Raw genomic sequence first — 17,625 nt, forward strand, 5'->3', positions numbered from 1 at the left:
TGCCACACGTGTCCGGCCTTACATGACTCACAACCAAGGGGTTTCTCATGATCATGAATAATAATAGTGAATAATTATGATCATTAAAATTAAATTATTCGATTTTGAATTATGTTTAGATATTTAGTGAAATGAAAGCAATGTTAATAAATAAAAAAAATGTCGTAAGAGAATTAAAAAAAAAATATCTTGCAAATTACACTGCGAATCCGCGATAAGCCAGGCGGGTGCTTGCTATCGCATTGCAGTGTTGCCGAACCATCCCCACACCAAACGGCAGACGAACCAAATGAAAAGTTTGAGCGCACTCATGATAAGTGAATATTGTATGTGCACAGTTGGAACTTCTGCACAAACCTGCTGTTCCATTCTCAGTGACGTTCCCAAAGTAAACCCCTTGCGGGAAGATAGGGGCGTTATCGTTGATGTCTTTAAGGTTGACTTGAACGTCGGCGTAACCCACCAGTCCCTCTCCACCCTCGTCCTGGGCGAACACCGTGAACCTCCATTGTGGTCTCCCGTTGGGCTGATCCCTGTCCAGCGGCTGCAACGTATACCAAAGAATGGTCAAGATCCTGGACACAGTCAAGTTACAATTGAGTTTGAACAATTCATCCTAGTCACTGATAAGAAGTAATGGCGACTTACCTTCAGAACAAATATCTCGCCAGTGGTCTTGTTGATGTCAAACTTGCTATTGGCAGGGTTGTCACTGTCTATGCCTTGACCCGTCAGGAAGTAGACGATGTTCTGCGGCCTGTCTTTGTCACCGTCAGAGGCAGTCACCTGTTGTACCAATTGTCATACGTTATTTATGATTATTTCTATCAATTAGTCAAGTATTCTTGGATATATTAACGAAAACACCGTTTAAACATGTATTGTGGTTGTTATATGTCTCATTATGTATGCTAATCATAAAATAAAGTGAAAAAATGTTGTAAAAGATACATAATTTTAACTTTTTTAGTTTATATTATGAAAGAAGACAATCGATTAATTGAGACAAAACAAACTATAGTACGAATTACATAACAAAACTCAACACACTCGCATGCATACAATAACAAACTCTAGAAGAGCGTATAATACACATATCATGCAGCAAAAAAACTTTTAAAAATTTCCTTTTAGGATAAAAAAGTCAATAAGAACAACTCTTATTATTGACTAAATAGAAAACAAATGACAATTGTTTGATTTAAAAGGCATTTGGAAATACCCACTCATGCATTACGCGTATTAGGTTGAAACACAAACATGCATTTTACCTCCATACTGCGAAAAATAATCTTCACCACAATATTTGCTACACTATAAAGAATTGCAAAACATTGTAAAATGCCGTGAATAATTTCAGATGTCAGATAGGAGAATAATAATATATAAATAATCTCAATGTGAGTTTACCCTTTCATACTATGATCAGGTTGGGACAGCTGTGGCCGAGTGGTATAAGACATCGGACTCTGTGTCAGAGTTAGAGGTTCAAATTCTGTATGTAGCCTTTTGAAATTTCTATCATTAATGTTGAACTTTGTTGTTATTGTCTCCACTGTTCTGTTGATAAGATCCTCGCACAGACCAATGGCTCAAGAGAACGAGCAGATAAAGTTAATAAATTTTAAAATAAAAAAAGATTAATATACTCAGGCCCTCCAAACTGGTCGATATGTGTAATTTAATTGTTTTAAAACTATTTTTATCTGTTACAAATTACGTTTAAAACAATATTAACATGTTTGGATGGGTTTCCAATCTGGTATTAGCACGTTACCTGAAGCAGTCTGTACGGGTACGGCCCTGGTAGCTCCTCCGCCATCACGGCCTGGTACACAGGCTGGCTAAACTCGGGCATCATGTCGTTCACATCGTTGATGTGTATTATAACAGTCGTGGCCTTCTCATTGAGACCGTCAGAGGCTACCAGTGTCAGCTCGTACTGGCATGCAAACAGAGTCACGTAAGCTCATGCAAACTGAAGCGATCACAAAAACATGCCAAAAATAAATCAAACAAATCACGAAGACAATAAACGCAGACAGATCGGTGTTCTTGATTTGTTGTGACAGATGAAACCCAATCTATATACAAATTGTTGGATAAAATTAGGAGGAATAAATTATATTTTTACAGAAATGATTACAAATGATAAAAATCACGACATATAATTGTAAACTAAATTTAAAACTTCAGATCACAAGCAGTTACGTATATCAGACGAATAAGTTTTTTTTTTTATATATATATATAAACTAGCTCAAACCAGAGTATGTAAAGAGCACAATTTTTAATTTTTTAGATATTTTTTAGAATCTAAATAAAAAAAAAACAAAACCTTGTAATGTTGTTGTTGCTGTTTTTTTTTATTTTTTTTAAGCAGTTACGTATTCCAGACGGAGGATTTTTTTGTAATGAACTAACTCAAAGCAGAATATGTAAAGGGTATAATTTTTAATTCTTCAGATAATTTTTTCAAAAAGAATTAACCAGTGACGAAATTGACCATAAACTATGCATTTTAAAAATTTCAATTGTAGAAATGGAAGAAGAGGATTACAGAGGACTAAGCTTTCATTTGAAGAGGAAAGACCACGACCGTTGGGAACTATGAAAACGTTATTTTAAAATACATTTCCATTTATATCTCTTCCTTTTGAAGGTGTAATACGAATTTTAATACTTTATGCCCATAGAAAGGCATTGTTTTACTTCTAGTTTCAGTTACCTTCAAAAAATTGTAAATATATGAAGCGCGATACTCGACATCTCTCTATATCAAGCACATATGAACTGCAAGCATTTCAACGTTCTCTCCAACTCTACATCTGACACAGACAACACACAGATGACAATCATGCAGTCTGCAAAACGCCATGCTGGGTGACAGCAGCCACTGAAATGACAAAGTGACCTGAAGAACTCGCTTGGGCAGGTTCCTGTCGTCCTCCTCGGTGATCTGGGTCCGGTATGTCGGCCGCTCGAACACCGGGGGGTTATCGTTCACGTCCTTCACGTGAATCACCACAGTCGTGTAGTTCTCCTTGAGGTTGTCGGAGGCTGCCAGTCGCAGCTCATACTACATCACCACCATGTATGTCAGTTTATATTACACTTATGTCAATATCCAAGGCAGCCGTAACGGGCATGTCGGCTTCAAGGCTTCGCCATTGTATGAAACATTTTAACTACCTTTTCTCATTACAATATACAAAGTGATTAAAAAACGCTTTTATCAGGCTCTTCGCCTTTTAGGAAACTTTTGATGGTTGTTGTGGTAAGAAAATAAATTATAATTTTTTGTTCCATGCCTTTTTCCCTTTAAAATGAGGGCAAAATAATACTGGTAAGTAGTTTTTATTTTTAACAATACAAACAACACGTTGTACACAATTTTTTTAAGGGTTAATTCAGTACTCACCATACACAAGTCTTATCTTTAAATGTGATTCCTGAAAAATAGTGTTTTATAACACTTAGAAAGATTTTTCTCAGTGAACACAAAAATACATCTGCATTATTTTTTTCAAATTGTTCCTTACTAATTGCTCTTTAAAATGCAATGAGAATATTTACACAAATCTATACACAGTTTTGGATATGAAATATTTTATATGTAATTTTTATAATACGTTAACAATTTTATTTTTTGTATTTTGTTAAATCATCAGTTTATTTTTTGCATTCACATAAGAGGTAAAAATGTAGAAAACACTTTATTATGTCTTATAAATTCCAGAGAAAAATTTGTGAAAAGTTGAAAACTTTAGGACAGGCGAGATAGGACCATCCGTCCATCTTTCCTCTAAGAAAAACGAATATTTTAGAGTGCAACATTTTTTTCAAATCAGTTTTCGCATGTCAGAAAATAGTTTCCGTTCAGAGCTAAACGTTGTAAAATACGAATATTCTGTAAATTACAGGTCTCATTACTAAACGTGATATTGTGAACAGGAATGAACTGAAATAGTGCAATGTTAACTAATAAATCCAATGATCGCAGTGCGATGTTAACTAATAAATCTAATGATCGCAGTGCGATGTTAACTAATAAATCCAATGATCGCACTTTAGAAGTCAATGAAGAGCAGTACTCACTCCGTTAACAATTTAATGGTCGAATAAATACCACGCTCCTCTCGCAATTCAATTAACTCCTTATTGAAAATTCTTCTTGAACAATTCCCAATTTACATTTATGGCAAAGAATGCTGACGCATTAATTGGCTGAGGACCGCAAACGATATTTAAACTGCTAACCGCCGGATGTAACTTAACCGCTGCCAATAACTTGGCCAATATACATTCCCGGGGCTACAAGCCTTTGCCAACTGCCTCCATATTTTAACAAACAAGACGTACACTCTCGAAAGCCAACTAAGTTTACGAGCAGTATCGGAAAATTAATTTGTACATGTATAAATTCCACTCTTTTCCTCCAAACAATTGATAAAATGTTTTAGTTGGATTTAACACATACGTAACATTCCTATTGTGACAACACGTGTTTACGACTCACCCTTTTCCTTGTCTCGTAGTCGAGAGCTCCTGCCACATATATAGCCCCAGTCATGTTCTTCACGGCGAAGGCGCCGCCTATGTTACCGCTTGTGATCTCATATCGAATACGCGAGGCTGAAAAGTTTCAAATACAATTAGACTATAGGTTATTGTACTGCAAAGTATACAGTAAATTATGTCACTTTTAATTTGAATGTTTGTATATTAGATTAAACGATCAAAGTGTCCTGGAGGATATGACGTTTAGAATTGTTGTTTTAGAAGACGGTAAGGAATGTAACCTAATTTCAATTAAACATTCATTCAAACTGCTTTACCTTTGATTGTATTAGTTTCACAAGAGATAACTCATCCAATACCATAGAGATCCAATTCTGTAGAGATAACTCATCCAATGCTGTAAATTAAGGCAAGGACAAAGTGAGCGCGCGTATTGTGGAGTAACTGGCCTAGAGGGTATAAAGTGAGCGCTCGGACTAATCCTCTGTGGAGTGAGAGGCCTAAGCAAGGACAACCGAGCGCTCGTACTACCGTCTGTGGAGTGAGTGGCCTAGAGGGGACAAGGTGAGCGCTAGGGCTGTCCTCTGTGGGGTGAGAGACCTAAGCAAGGACAACCGAGCGGTCGTACTACCGTCTGTGGAGTGAGTGGCCTAGAGGGGACAAGGTGAGCGCTAGGGCTGTCCTCTGTGGGGTGAGAGACCTAAGCAAGGACAACCGAGCGGTCGTACTACCGTCTGTGGAGTGAGTGGCCTAGAGGGGACAAGGTGAGCGCTAAGGCTGTCCTCTGTGGGGTGAGAGACCTAAGCAAGGACAACCGAGCGGTCGTACTACCGTCTGTGGAGTGAGTGGCCTAGAGGGGACAAGGTGAGCGCTAGGACTGTCCTCAGTGGGGTGAGAGGCCTAAGCAAGGACAACCGAGCGGTCGTACTACCGTCTGTGAAGTGAGTGGCCTAGATGGGACAAAGTAAGCGCTAGGGCTGTCCTCTGTGGGGTGAGAGGCCTTAGCAAGGACAACCGAGCGCTCGAACTACCGTATGTGGAGTGATTGGCCTAGAGGGGACAAAATGAGCGCTAGGGCTGTCCTCTGTGGGGTGAGAGGCCTAAGCAAGGACAACCGAGAGATCGTACTACCGTCTGTGGAGTGAGTGGCCTAGAGGGGACAAGGTGAGCGCTAGGACTGTCCTCAGTGGGGTGAGAGGCCTAAGCAAGGACAACCGAGCAGTCGTACGACCGTCTGTGGAGTGAGTGGCCTAGATGGGACAAAGTAAGCGCTAGGGCTGTCCTCTGTGGGGTGAGAGGCCTAAGCAAGGACAACCGAGCGCTCGAACTACCGTCTGTGGAGTGAGTGGCCTAGAGGGGACAAAGTAAGCGCTCGGACGATCCTCAGTGGGGTGAGAGGCCTAAGCAAGGACAACCGAGCGCCCGAACTACCGTATGTGGAGTGAGTGGCCTAGAGGGGACAAAGTAAGCGCTCGGACGATCCTCTGTGGAGTGAGAGGCCTAGAGGGGACAAAGAAAGACAACGTGAGCGCCCGGACTGCTCTGTGTGTAGTGAGAGGCCAAAGTTACAAGCCACAGTCCAAACGTGAGAGCTAACTTCAGCACACCTCGTCTGTATGATTTATTTATCTCATGTATAACCAATACAACTAAAATTATTATTGATTATAGCAAACAAATGCTAGCTAGCCTTACTGATGTATGCAATATTTATTTAATGCACTGTAAGTTAGTAACATTGTACTAAAGTAGATGAGCACAAATAATATAAAAACACACAATAAAATACAAACTGAAGCAGCCTCAACCTATAGTTGCTACAAGGGAAATTTATACGAAATAATGTTGTGGCAGTTATAGAGGTGGTGCAATGTACAAAGCAAATTGGCATCAAGCACTATAATTCGTGTATTTATATCGGACAATAACAGTATAAACACACACTGGAATGTTGTAAAATAGCTTCTTCCTGTACTTAACATGGTCGGTGAACAATAACAGACATTATCTTCACAATAATTGATAACGATCTGTTGTGAATCCAATGTGATCCTAAGATATAGGGTCAGGTGCTGCGATGGCACTACATTATTATAAATTGGTTATATGTATTGTATAATAATAGTATGAGAGCAAGATTTTCTAAAATAGTTTCTTTCTGTACACTAGAACATAGGCTGGATAGTGGTGGATTAGCAATAACCAACGGTATCCTCACGATATTTGCTAAATTTGAGTATGACAACATTTTAAATGGAATGTAGTGTGTGGTGTAAGATATCGGGTAAATTGGTATGGTCGAATGCTGTGACGATAAAACTAAAATCGCTTATTGGTGTTGTAAAATAATAGTAAGAGAATAAATTGGATTATTCTCAAGTGGTTCCCCTCTGTTCAGTAGAACATAGACCGGATAGTGCTCTGTGATCAGTAACAGACGATATCTTCATAATAATTTATACCTTCGTAATTTGTAATATCGAATATCGAAGAAATAATTATCAAGTTAAACCTACACATTACCAATGCTTTGTCCAGAAATGCTTTTCCGAACGACGATTACAGCACTTATACAATTCTGATCTAACCTTATACAATAGTAACAAAAGGTTGCATTAAATTATAAAAACAATGTTTTCTTAATAGTAATACTGAACTAAAAAGACAAATATTGTTAGAGTTTGCTAAAAGGTACTTACACTCGTCGTGATCTTTGGCGGTGACTGTGAGCACGGTGTGTTGGATATCTTCATTCTCATCGACTTCCGCCTCGTACAGCGCCTTGTCGAAGTAGGGCGGGTTGTCATTCTTGTCTGCAATACCGATGCGGATAAACTTGGTCACTGGAACAAAACAAGAGTACGATCAGGACAAAGACAACTTGGACTTATCGAGAGGATCACTGGACGAAGAGGAGAGTCTTGAGGAAATTACACAGGATCCAACACCTTTACAAAGGTCAATTTTAATTTATAGCGGTAAAATAGGGAGAATGTGATCTTACAATACTTAATGAAATAATACATAAATACTGGGCTTAAATAATAAATTGAGAAACAGGATTATAAAGAAACAAAACCGTAAACTAAGAGAACGTGCTCAATTATGAATTAGCAGATATACGTCTGAAAGGAACTCAAAAGGTTTATAAATGCTAATTTGAAATAATAGCTTTTAAATTAAAAAAATAAAGCGAGAATTACATTTACACTCCAGAGTTCACTCCTGGTATCCATCTAGCGAAAATAATGAAGCGCTACAGTCTTCATTTGCCAATTTAAAGCAAGCTCACTAATAAACCAAATTAAGAAAAGACGGCAGGTACCGCAAGGAAGATGTGATGTTAATTGGCTTTCAGGGAAGACGTGAAATATCTCGCCGGCTGGAATTTTTGAAAGAGCAATGTCCGACTTTCCGGGAGCTTTTCACTTAATGATGCACTTAATAACACGTTTGGCGTATCGACAGCGTGGTGTATCGTTTGCGTCTGACTTCATCGATAAAACTCATCTTTCAGTCACAGTGTTATTTCGAATGATAAACTCGTGTGTTATATTGTTTATTTATTCCTCTTGTCATATGTACATATAAAGTCAGTGTAAATTTTATATGTTCATATACAAATATACGTCATTATAAAATGAACTTAAATTTATAATTAAAAATGTTACATTTTTCTTATTACTACATACAATGCAACGTTTATTTACATGATATTTGCATGAAAATTCTTCCAGTTTTTAAATATTATAAAGAAAGAAGTTTCAATGCCAGCAAGCATAAGGTGTAGGGTTAAAATATATTTTTTTTAAATTTTGACAACCCATTTTTTATTAATCAAAAGAAAGTAAATATTTACTGATTGAAAAAAAAAACAAATAAGTTATAGTGTCCTTGTGGGTTGTATCTATTTAAATATTTGGCTTCATAAAAGACCGTTTATTTGTGTAGTTGTTAAAAGGGAATTTTTATTACACTATTCGGATGCTTGGTAAACCTCATTGATATTTTAATTTACATGTACATTTTAATCAGCTGTTTAAGTGAAACAGCTTTATATGACTAGGTAAGTCTATAAATGACTGTTACTGACATTTTTTTATTACTGATTAGCACAATAGGCTAGCAAGTTAGTTTAAGATTGTATCACGTTGTTGTCCTAACTTCGCCTCTGTAAATAAAGGCATTTTTCATTTCATTTCATGTTTGATAATTTTATAAAAATAGAAATAACAAACATATAATAAATAAACAAAATAATTAAATTTTTAACGGAACCTATTTTACTCTAACTAAAAATGTACATTGGCACGCACGTTCAAAAGACTTGACACCGTTACATTTTGTTGGTGACAAAATCACTAACAAAGTTAACAAGCGCAGAGCAACACAGTGTCAAAAGACCGTAGGATGTGTGATGCAAATACGTGACACCATGTGGATCACCTTTTGTAAACTAAAAGCTACTTTAAAATCCAGTCTTTACGCTTACATTCCTATTACATGCCCGAAAATTTCTCACACTGATGGACAATTTCCTGCTCATCTCGTCTTCTGGGTGGCGCAGAACCGGCATATACGTACTATTACAATGTAAAATGTGTTGAGACGTAGTTAATTTAGTGTTCCTAGTTTAAAGATTTAAAAAAGCTAATCTTAAACAAGATCGAGAATTAATTGTGTAAATAATAGTTTATTTGCGCACGTTCGTGCACATGTTCGTGACAAATGAACTAAAGTAATAAACACAACAACATTGTAAACTGTATTAATATTTCATAACATAAAAAAGCCCTAGCATAAACTTGGGTCTCAAATGGAATATTTTTTCAAAGAGGGATATTCTTTAACAAACTTAACAACGCACACAAGACGATACGAAACTTCTAACTGCGCTGTTATGGCTCAGTTGTAGTTTAAAACGACGAATAACAACGAGTTTGCATTATTTATGGTAAAGGTCGTGGAGACTTCTCAATTGCTCTTCATAACTTGTTCCTTGCCACAATGTCGGCCTTCATCAAAACGCTGCTTTATATCATCTTTATTCCAATAATGTGTAATAACAATGTATAGACAACTTCAATATTATGTATTCGGGTAACACTTACAATTTAAAAATCGCACATAATTTACTACTGAAATAAAAATTGTTCCGCCGTTTTGGTCTAAGTCAATTCAGTTCATCAGAAAACAATAACACTACAAATGTTCAATGTACTGTGAGATATACTAACAAATCGAGAGGAGCACTGGACAAGGTATTCAAATACTCAATGTAATATGAGAAACACTACCAAACCGAGAGGATCACTGGACAATGTATACACATATTCAATGTAATGTAAGATACACTACCAAACTGAAAGGATCACTGGACAATGTATACACATATTCAATGTAATGTATGATACACTAACAAATCCAGAGAATCACTGGACAATGTATACACATATTCAATGTAATGTAAGATACACTACCAAACTGAAAGGATCACTGGACAATGTATACACATATTCAATGTAATGTAAGATACACTACCAAACTGAAAGGATCACTGGACAATGTATACACATATTCAATGTAATGTATGATACACTACCAAACTGAAAGGATCACTGGACAATGTATACACATATTCAATGTAATGTAAGATACACTACCAAACTGAAAGGATCACTGGACAATGTATACACATATTCAATGTAATGTATGATACACTAACAAATCCAGAGAATCACTGGACAATGTATACAAATATTCGATGTAATGTAAGATACACTACCAAAGCGCACCTAAGCTGATGGTTAGAAAATGTAATTTCCAACACTGGTTGGCTGCCATCAATAGAGTAAGCCGCTTGGATCCAACAGTGTTAGCATACGAGTACTACGGCGAATAAGCAGGTAAATCCTGCAACGGTAATAAGGTTTCCTGACATACGGCTCTTTCAACTTTAAATCTCAATAGGTTACATCATCTCCGACAGTACAGGTTTCAATTCACCTATATTAAATTATTAAAACCACCTTGAAAACTGCGTAAGAGAATTACATAGTGTGTAGTTCGCAACTTGTTGGGATATGTTTTGGTTATCTGCCAGATCGATCCATTTTTTGCGTGACTATCCCATTTACGGCAGGAAACTTTCGATTCGATCCTAGATCTATTATGCCCAGAGAGTTTAGATGTCTTATTCATAAAAAGACGTAAACTATACCTAATTTTAATTAATTGTATTTTTATTTGACTGATTTTCCTAAGATAAACCGTTTATATATTTTATTATGATTACTCAAGATATTTCTTCTGAGAATATCTCCATATTATTTGACTATTGACAAAATCTTGACGGCTGTAGCCCACCACCTTAAAAAAACTAAGTATGTGAAAAGCGTGAATATCTTCAGCTGAAACATAGCATTTCAGACTTTCAGATTTTTATTGGAGGGCCTCAGTGGAAATACGGGAACTATGACTGTCACGAGGTAACAGTTTGTGTTCATTTTAAATAATTTTTAGAACAGTTCCTGGGATAATATTTATTTCTGTCTCATTATATGGTAGCACTCTCCCGGGCCTAGAGTCAGTTTCATATAATTATATGATGTTCCCCACTATGGCAAATATCGCACAATAGATTTATATAAGAGTAATTATATTTTATAATATGACTCCAACATATGAATTTAAAATAACCATAATAGGGGATTTAAAGGCAAATATAGTTTAAATACAGAGCCAAACAAAATTACAGAAGTTATCTTGTACAGAACAATGTTGTAAAAATATGGTGTCCTGCTTCTCTTACGATAGCATTTTGACAAAAATTTATTTTCATCGCAGAACTCTAAATTACGCACTTATCCGGTGTTTTTATGCACCGGATACTAAAGAGTAATTAATATTTTTTAATTAGCAACATATTAAGCAGTTTTATTGAATTTAGAAGTAATAAATGCCATTAAAGACGTGCTTAATACACAGAAACAGCCACCTTGGTGAAATTGAGATATATTTGTTTACAAACAAAATAATTTATTTTCTTTAAGTATTTACGGTCAAATATATTATATTAAATTTGGCGTTTGGAGATTACGGACAACACTTTGAACAATGAACTGAAATCTCAATTGGTATTTTAACTTATGATTAAATAAGCTCATGGATTAGTAAAGGATGGGACTGCCGGAGCAACCATATGACAAAAGGGTTGTTGATGAATCTGTGTAATAATACTAATTAAGTAGCGTGGTCGATGGCCGTTGTTGAGTCTTTGGCCTTCCAATCAACATTCCTTGCCAACATCACCCCTCCCCTCTGGGGGTGGCTATTTGTCATCATCTCTGAATGTTCTTGTCTCTGAATAATCCAACGATAAAGCAATGTCGCTCCACGTAATCATTGACAACCGCCTCGTTATAATATTACTTTAGAGGCACAACACAACAACAATATTTATTATATTGTACCAGGACCAAACTATGAATATTTGTACAAAAATTATGAAAACCAATAACATGCAAACGCTAATAACAATAAAAAGACGGAATTTCGTTAGTAGTACATGGATGAAAGGCTTTATTATGCAAATCACGGCGTTACCAACTACATATTGTATACTGACCGTTGTATACCTTCTTTAGAATATTGTATACTTTCAATAAAATGTGAAAAATTGGAGAATCTACCATAATAATTAAGAAATTACTAATTTGTAACTAATTCGAAACCATTAAAATCAAAATCTTTTCTGGCTACACCCCAAAAATTTACATAAATAACGACATACCAATTCACAATCACTGTCTATTTTCTACAGGGATGAATGAAATACAACGAGAAATCTATTCTATACACATATATTCCTTTGCAAATGAACATAAACGATTGAGGTATACAATACATTTATATGAAATAAACGTTTCGTATAAAAGGAATTAAGGACAAATTTCATCCACAAGATCCATTTTCAGCCCATATTCACACGGACAAGGGAGGAAGCTATTTTCCAGAAACCGATCTCTTCGTTTTCAATCTCTTTTCCAATTTCCCCGTTCTTCATTTCCGTCCTATATTCCTTTTAGGGCCCTCTTATGTCATTTGAGAACTAATGGCTGCATAGACGCTTTTGTTGAGTATAATGTTGTTGTAAAGCGTGTTTTATTTTGTACACTGCTGATCATTTTACTCTGAAAAATGTGTTAATGAAGGCAAAGTCCATTTGTTTATCCCACAGTAAATATTCATCAGTTATATTTGATCGTTTACAGGACTTTGGGAAATAAGTTTAGTGTAGATAGACAAATGATAGTACCACCAAAGTTATGACACTGCAATGCTCGCTGCAGAGAATGGAAGTAAATATATTACGGAATCAAAACTTGGCATTCCTTAGTTTTGTGTTCTACATACGTCATCCTTTTTCCTGCTACCGGTCCAGGATATCTTGTTTATCTCTTCGGGTTTGATTGCCAAACATCCAATGAAAAAACCAGAAAAACTCAAAGAGTAAAATATGTTTATACAGCTACGAACATTACACTCACTTTATGAACCTTAAATCTTGAATTACAAAAGAAAATGAATATAGTTTCTAGATTATTATATGACTTTCATCTAGCTGGTTTTAGAAATAGCTTAATGAGTTAAAAACTAGCGGTAAATATGATTGATATATTCAGAAGCATAGTTAGTAAAATAATCCTAAGGATTGCCATAATACACGAAGTTAAAACAGGGTCATCCAAACCTACAGAGACCGAATGGTTGGCTGAAAATGGTGATTTCGGTCCTTTACCAAATATAATAACGTTGATATAGTAATTATTTATGTGTAAAACGGTTGGTTTTAGTTTATAAGCTGGAAAATTTAGATTATTTTAGATTTAAATATTTTAACCTTTTTGGTACCATCCCATTTCGACCCCCACCAAAAGAAAGGCGGCAAACAATCGATTTCCATCTTAGACTAAATTATTCAATTGGAAAAAAACCGAATTGTAGGCTTATTCAAAGCAATCCGGTTCTCGTTTCCTGAACTGTTATTATTGAATACTGATGAGTTTTAACAGAGTTTAAATTTATGACTGCAAAAAGTTTACATGATATTTTACTTTTGAGAACCTTGTTAATGATTAAAACTTGGTTGGACGATACAATTAAATACCCTAAATACATTAAAATTCATGATATTTCATATGTAACTCCTAATTAGACCAATTGATTATAGAGGATGAGTTTCACAAGTGTCTAGTTATGAATATCAACCACTCCAATTAAACAGTATTCCTATTTGAGAACTTATATGTCATTTGTATTGAATATACAACAACCAGCGAGATTTGAATGTGCACCAACAGCATGCCATCTGACTACTGGCATGTCAACAGCTTGCACGTGTTGTTTGAACAGTGAACGAGGATTGGCCATTGATTATCCCAAACGGCCATTGAATGACCAGCTGTAGAGAAACTCGACCGCGTGGCATTTGATCAAACCGGCGGTATGTGTCTCTGTTTGTTGTTCCAGGATTTCAGCCGAACCTGTACACTGATTGTCCCGATGTTCAGTATAACTCTTTCCTGTACATGGACTAGCAAACGTTTCTGTACAGATTTTGAAACATAAATACTAAATGAGTAATACGTGTTTAAAGTCAGTTTGCATTGCCTGAGTACGTAGTCTAGTTACTCCAGAAAATTAATAATTTTCCTAAGAAAGAAACCGATCGGTAGAAGTGCTAGTTTAGGTGTCCATGGAAAACGAATGGTTCCACGTTACAAACGAAAAATCCTTTGAGAGGTACGTATTTTTGTACAGTACACTCAAAACCAACAGGCACGCAAGTAAATAAAAAATGAATCAGGGTTACCCAACAAAGCAAATTTTCATTAACTAATAGGTATGACTTTTGGTAGTCTGACTGTCGGAAGCGGAAAAATCCACAAAAAAGGCGTACGATCCGTGAAGAAAAATTATATCATAACCATTTCGTTACACTAAAATTTTACCATCCATTAAAACTAGGCGGCTGACCATTAATTTTTTACTAATACTAAATTCTAAAGTACACGAATTTCAGTATTGTGGATACCAATACTCTCGTATTATTTGTTTTGTTTCATTTTCTTTCAATTTTCTGGTAATTTAAAAAATAGTTTAAAGGCCCCTGGAAATGTTTACTACAAGTAATTATTACAGAGTAGACTGAGGTGCACAATACAACATTATAGTTAATACCTTGTGGCTTATGTGCATTTTACAATATACATACGACAAACTTAGACAGTGTAAAGTTGGTCCTCGTTAAGTAATGAAAAAGTACAGTTTAAAAACAAAAATAGATGTTAAGCTTTCAAAAGAAAGTGAAATGTCTTTTAAAAACAGGTTGGCTCATTCTGAGAAACTGAAATAACAAAATAACAACTAAGTTCTTTAATTAATTTACACTAAGAGAAGTGAGCGAATTAATGTACATCTGAGTCACTTTACACCCTAACACTCTCAAGTCTCAAATTAATACAGCTGGTTCTGAGAAATATGTTCACTTCGACAAAGGCCAGCAAAGAGATCTTTGAATAGGTTCAAAGATCTCATGTAAACGTCTCGCCCCTTCTCTTGCCACACTTACTTGCCTTTGAAGAATCTCTTGTATTTTGCACTTTTCTCAGAAACTTTCCAAGTTTATTTCATCACCTCTTACACGAAGTTAATGAAAACAGTCTGTTGATTAAACGAGGATAGCTATGGGCTTTTAGAAACTCTCGTTAACTAGTGTCGGATTCTAGGATAAACTAAAGTTTCAGTAAAAAGATGGGCGTTATCTTTCGTTATATTTTGTAAAAGCAGATCTCCCGAAGACTGAAAATAAACTTTGCTAAAAAAACTTGCAAAAATTGATCTTCTTTCTTTACTCATTCTCAGTATGATGCAGTTAAAAGTATATATCACATCAAACTCTCTTATAATTATGATGCAGTTAAACGAATATATCACATCAAACTCTCTTATATATCTTTCTATGCTATATATATATATATAAAGAGTTGCCATTCAAACGTTGTATATATACAGTATTAAACATGTACACACGCTTAAAACAATAAAATTGTCACAGGTTTTTAAATTGTCTTAACAAAAATTAGACTGCTATCGAATAACGATTCTCATACACAATACCCATATGGATACAAATTTGCAAGGTCAATTGTTTCAAAGTCAACCCCTGATCCATCGCGGGAGACAGGTACACCAGAAGCCTCGCAACATACCATACACAAACCAAACAAAAAGGTAGGTTAGGTTGTTGTAGTTTTTGTTGTGGTATGTAAGTTTGTTCACGTTTGCTAGTAAGCACCTCAGCTTGCTAAGGGACTCCCCTAGCAAATCTTACTCTACCCAAATCAATTCGAGTCAACTGTGCTAATACAAGCTATGCATAAAATATACAGGACAGTAATAAACTGGATGTAACACAGGTGTAGACCATTCTGGCTGTTATCACTTAGTGGTTTCGCCAAAGTACAGCGTTGTATAGAATGTTATATCTACCAGGCGAAATTAAGGATAAGAAGCCTTTCCTAATACAACATGGGGACCGATGGATGAAAGGTGACTTCTCAACCACCACCGATGATCAGGTAGGCAAGCTATACTTGCAAGCGGTCACCCGTCCTAGCAGCAGCCTTGCTATAAGCCTTGCTTGTTTTTTTTTTTATCTTGCTATAGAAGCAGTACCCGCTACACAGCGCCCCACACAATAGGTTGTACTTGACATTATTATATTACGATGGCTTCAAACTTATAATCATTTAATATGAGATAAAGTTTAGATCATTTACGTATAAGGTAGTAACCCATAAATAACAGTGAAACTCCGTTCCAAATACCATTGTTATTGTTAATATCTTTAAAACAAAGTCAGAAAGATCGATAACTGCTTACTTCCTCAAGTTAAAAGATGGAACCTCACAAAAATTGTTAGCTTCCAAATCAACCGGTTCGATATTTATTTTGTAGCCACGATTAGAAACAAACTCTTCTATTTTTTATTTGTTACTGCCGTTACGATCGCGATTTACTATTGGGCACTGGTCAGTTGTCAGTGGTTGGTTGTTGCAACCAGACCTGTTGTGACGTATACTGTTTGATTCAGTTACATTATAATGAGTATTAATATTAGTACGTGCATACTTGACACAGTTTGAACATTGTGCCTGTTATGATCACTAACGTATGCATGTTAAAACGAATTAGTACTGTTTATTCTACTCTAGATTATGTTAGAATAGTTATTAACCCGAAGAAGATATTAGAATGCACAACGCGAAACCTAGTGATTTTTTGATGGTTCACTTACGATATATATATATATATATATATATATATATATATATATATATTGAAATTATATATATAATATTATTATTATTATTATTATTATTAAATTGGTCAATTCTATCTGGTCGGAGTATCGTACAATCGATAGCGATATCCAATATTTCACTAATACTGACAGGTGTCTATGTAAGGGTCATCCAAATTTGAATATACAAATGTTTTATTTATATAAGTATGACATTGGCTCAATGATCTGACGTTTTAGAATGCTCCAAATCACAAGACTTCCAGCAGTAAAGGCATTTATTTAATCAATTCAAACATTCAGTCCCAAAGGGCCTGCTCATATATTGCGCTGAGCGATAAGCAGACAGTCATGATTTATATATTGAAACTTTTACATGTAAACAACACATGAAACTATTATTCACTGTTGATGTAAGCTGTACCGTAGAGTGAGTGGGTGGGTCTCTTGATTAACAATCTGTAGTGATGTTTGTCAGAAACTAATCGAAACAGGAGTTGTTACCTTAGTTCACCCTACAGCAACCCCTCCTGTTGTTATTTAATACCCAATATTTACGCAACATCTATTTATCTTCTGTCAAATTCAGGTATCAAACCATGACTTAGACCATTAAAATATAAAGCTCTCGATAAATTTTAACTCACAAATTATTTTTAAATTCACGCGGAACAGTGTTTTCTATTAAGACAAGAACCTTAAAAATTGCACGTAGTTCTAAAAGAACCTTTTTGCTG

General features: G+C 35.6%; 1 protein-coding gene across 1 annotated transcript in view; it reads right to left on the minus strand.

The window, feature by feature from the left end:
• Positions 1 to 17,625, minus strand: part of LOC124364560 (neural-cadherin-like) — a 44,147-nt gene that overhangs the window by 18,347 nt on the left and 8,175 nt on the right. Inside the window, exons 2-6 of the mRNA XM_046820117.1 lie at positions 7,221 to 7,364; positions 4,520 to 4,635; positions 2,915 to 3,079; positions 649 to 786; positions 358 to 544 (exon numbers count right to left, since the gene is read on the minus strand). Coding sequence (XP_046676073.1) covers positions 358 to 544; positions 649 to 786; positions 2,915 to 3,079; positions 4,520 to 4,635; positions 7,221 to 7,364 — 750 coding nt within the window. The remainder of the gene's footprint in view (positions 1 to 357; positions 545 to 648; positions 787 to 2,914; positions 3,080 to 4,519; positions 4,636 to 7,220; positions 7,365 to 17,625) is intronic.

This window comes from Homalodisca vitripennis, chromosome 6, assembly GCF_021130785.1.
Source record: "Homalodisca vitripennis isolate AUS2020 chromosome 6, UT_GWSS_2.1, whole genome shotgun sequence".
Lineage (NCBI taxonomy): Eukaryota > Metazoa > Arthropoda > Insecta > Hemiptera > Cicadellidae > Homalodisca > Homalodisca vitripennis.